This window comes from Sinocyclocheilus anshuiensis, unplaced genomic scaffold (assembly GCF_001515605.1).
Source record: "Sinocyclocheilus anshuiensis isolate Anshui unplaced genomic scaffold, SAMN03320099.WGS_v1.1 scaffold1081, whole genome shotgun sequence".
Taxonomy (NCBI): domain Eukaryota; kingdom Metazoa; phylum Chordata; class Actinopteri; order Cypriniformes; family Cyprinidae; genus Sinocyclocheilus; species Sinocyclocheilus anshuiensis.
In genome coordinates, this window is record NW_015555831.1 from 854707 (window position 1) to 857837 (window position 3131).

At 32.6% G+C, this 3131-nt stretch overlaps 1 protein-coding gene across 1 annotated transcript in view; it reads left to right on the top strand.

Annotated features, from left to right (window-relative positions):
• Nucleotides 1-3131, top strand: part of LOC107675416 (O-phosphoseryl-tRNA(Sec) selenium transferase-like) — a 21533-nt gene that overhangs the window by 5375 nt on the left and 13027 nt on the right. The window contains exons 2-3 of the mRNA XM_016469736.1: nucleotides 1914-2068; nucleotides 2182-2300. Coding sequence (XP_016325222.1) covers nucleotides 1914-2068; nucleotides 2182-2300 — 274 coding nt within the window. The remainder of the gene's footprint in view (nucleotides 1-1913; nucleotides 2069-2181; nucleotides 2301-3131) is intronic.

The window sequence follows — 3131 nt, forward strand, 5'->3', positions numbered from 1 at the left end:
CTTGCATGTAATTATGTATAATTAATTGTTATTATAATAGTAAGTACATGTAACATGCGTAACAAGGACACCTAAAAATAAAGTATTACCCATTTAAAATGTATTAACTTTAATGTAATATTAAACAAAATAGTTAAAATTATAATCAAGTGCTTTACATATGCTTTAGTATGTTAGTCAACACATCGAACTTAAGTGTACTTTAAAACATGACAAAAAGATTATTAAAACAATCATTTAAAATGTAAAACTTTTAATGTGACGTTTCTACAAGTGGACTTTTTAAGTGTGTTAAACTCACTTAAGTGGCCTTTTATTTAATTAATATTGTATTATCTGCAAGTACAGTGTTTTAAAATGATTCTTTTAAGATTTGAAGTACACTACATTCAGTACTAATTAAGCACACTTTCCCAAAGGAACATCAATAAATCTCAAAATATTAGACGATTTGTCCTTTTTGTAACAAGAAAAGTTAAGATCAGGTGGTAAAATGTCATCTAACATGACTCCCAAAACCTTTAATGTGACACTTCTACAAGTGGACTTTTTAAATGCACTTAAGTGTGTTAAGAAACTTTCTTTAAGTCACTTAAGTGGCCTTTTATTTCATTTATAGGTTACACTTTATTTTAAGGTGTCCTTGTTACAGTGTAATTATACATTTAAGTACTGAGTAATATTAATTAACTACATGTACTTACTATATAGTTAGCTTAGGGTTAGGATTTGGGTTTGTCTTAGGGTTGCTTGCATGTAATTATGCATAATTAATTGTTATTATAATAGTAAGTACATGTAACATGCGTAACAAGGACACCTAAAAATAAAGTATTACCCATTTAAAATGTATTAACTTTAATGTAATATTAAACAAAATAGTTAAAATTATAATCAAGTGCTTTACATATGCTTTAGTATGTTAGTCAACACATCGAACTTAAGTGTACTTTAAAACATGACAAAAAGATTATTAAAACAATCATTTAAAATGTAAAACTTTTAATGTGACGTTTCTACAAGTGGACTTTTTAAGTGTGTTAAACTCACTTAAGTGGCCTTTTATTTAATTAATATTGTATTATCTGCAAGTACAGTGTTTTAAAATGATTCTTTTAAGATTTGAAGTACACTACATTCAGTACTAATTAAGCACACTTTCCCAAAGGAACATCAATAAATCTCAAAATATTAGACGATTTGTCCTTTTTGTAACAAGAAAAGTTAAGATCAGGTGGTAAAATGTCATCTAACATGACTCCCAAAACCTTTAATGTGACACTTCTACAAGTGGACTTTTTAAATGCACTTAAGTGTGTTAAGAAACTTTCTTTAAGTCACTTAAGTGGCCTTTTATTTCATTTATAGGTTACACTTTATTTTAAGGTGTCCTTGTTACAGTGTAATTATACACTTAAGTACTGAGTAATATTAATTAACTACATGTACTTACTATATGGTTAGGTTACTTGCATGTAATTATGCATAATTAATTGTTATTATAATAGTAAGTACATGTAATGTGTAACAAGGACACCTTAAAATAAAGTGTTACCCATTAATATTATATTATCTGCAAGTACAGTGTTTTAAAATGATTCTTTTAAGATTTGAAGTACACTACAGTACAAATTAAGCACACTTTCCCAAAGGAGCGTCAATAAATCTCTTAAAATATGAGACAATTTGTCCTTTTTGTAACAAGATCAGGTGGTAAAATGTAATCTAACATGACTCCCAAAAACATAAATATTTGTGAAAAATGCTCCTTACCTTTACCTTTTTAAAAATAATGTACACTCAACCAAAATGAGTCGCACACGTGTTTAAACTGCAATTTTTTATACATTTTTTCTTTTCTTTATGGTGGTGGCCACATAAACGTGCACTTCTGACTGTCAGGCTTCTTGCAGGGCAAATGTCCCGAGGAGGGATGGAGTGAGAGCACCGTCGAGCTCTTTCTGAACGAGCTGGCAGTCATGGACAGTAATAACTTCTTAGGGAACTGTGGTGTGGGCGAACGAGAGGGCCGGGTCGCCTCAGGCCTGGTGGCCAAGAGACATTACAGGTGGGTTTTCTACATCTCAACATTTAACAAACTATTTTTTGGGGAAAAACATTAACAGAATTTTCTACACTAACCTGCCTTGTAATAAAAGGCTGTGTTGTTGTTCCTCTCAGACTGATCCACGGCATCGGCCGCTCGGGAGACATTGCTGCTGTTCAGCCCAAAGCTGCCGGTTCAAGCCTCCTGAATAAAATCACTAATTCAGTCGTGCTGGATGTGCTCAAATTTACAGGTACTGTCTGTTATGTTTTATGAACCGACACGCTCGGCAGTGGGAACTATCAAACAAGCACAAAGCAATTATTCTCTTACAATCCAGTGTATTTGTGCCAGTGTTGTTTTAGAATCTTTTTAGTGTCATTTATATGTTATTATAGTTTTTATTAGGGATGCACGATATTATCGGATCAATATCGGAATCGACCGATAATGGCTTTAAATGTAAATATCGGCCCGATATGAAAAATTATACCGATATGTCTTGCCGATAAGAGGAATACATTAACTCACATGTGCTCAGGGTGTGCTAGCGATTAGATCACGTCAGCAGTGTGGCTCATTCTTGAAGCAAAGTTTTGCCTGACTGGTCATTGGATTCAATGTTTTGGATCGCTGCATTTAAACTGAGAATGCATGTACAGAATGCGTTCGGTGTATGATAGAGTAAACAGTAATAGCATGTGCAGCGGCAGCCTCCCCCGGGTCCTAATCAGTAAGGAGTTTTATTTCAGTAGGGGGCGCTGTTGGCCCACTTTTAATAAAATTAAAGTACAATACACAAATAATATTTAGACTGTGTTTCTGATTAAATAAAGCAGTAATTGATGTCATAAAATCATAGCTTACATGGAAAAAAAATCACAAACATGACACTTGTAAATTAAATAATTTTATATATATGACCCTGGACCACAAAATCAGTCATAAGCGTAAATTATTCTAAATTTAGATTAATGCATCAAAGCTGAATGAATAATCTTTCCATTGATGTATGGTTTGTTAGGGTCGGACAATATTTGGACGAGATACAACTATTTGAAAATCTGAAATCTGAGGGTGCAAA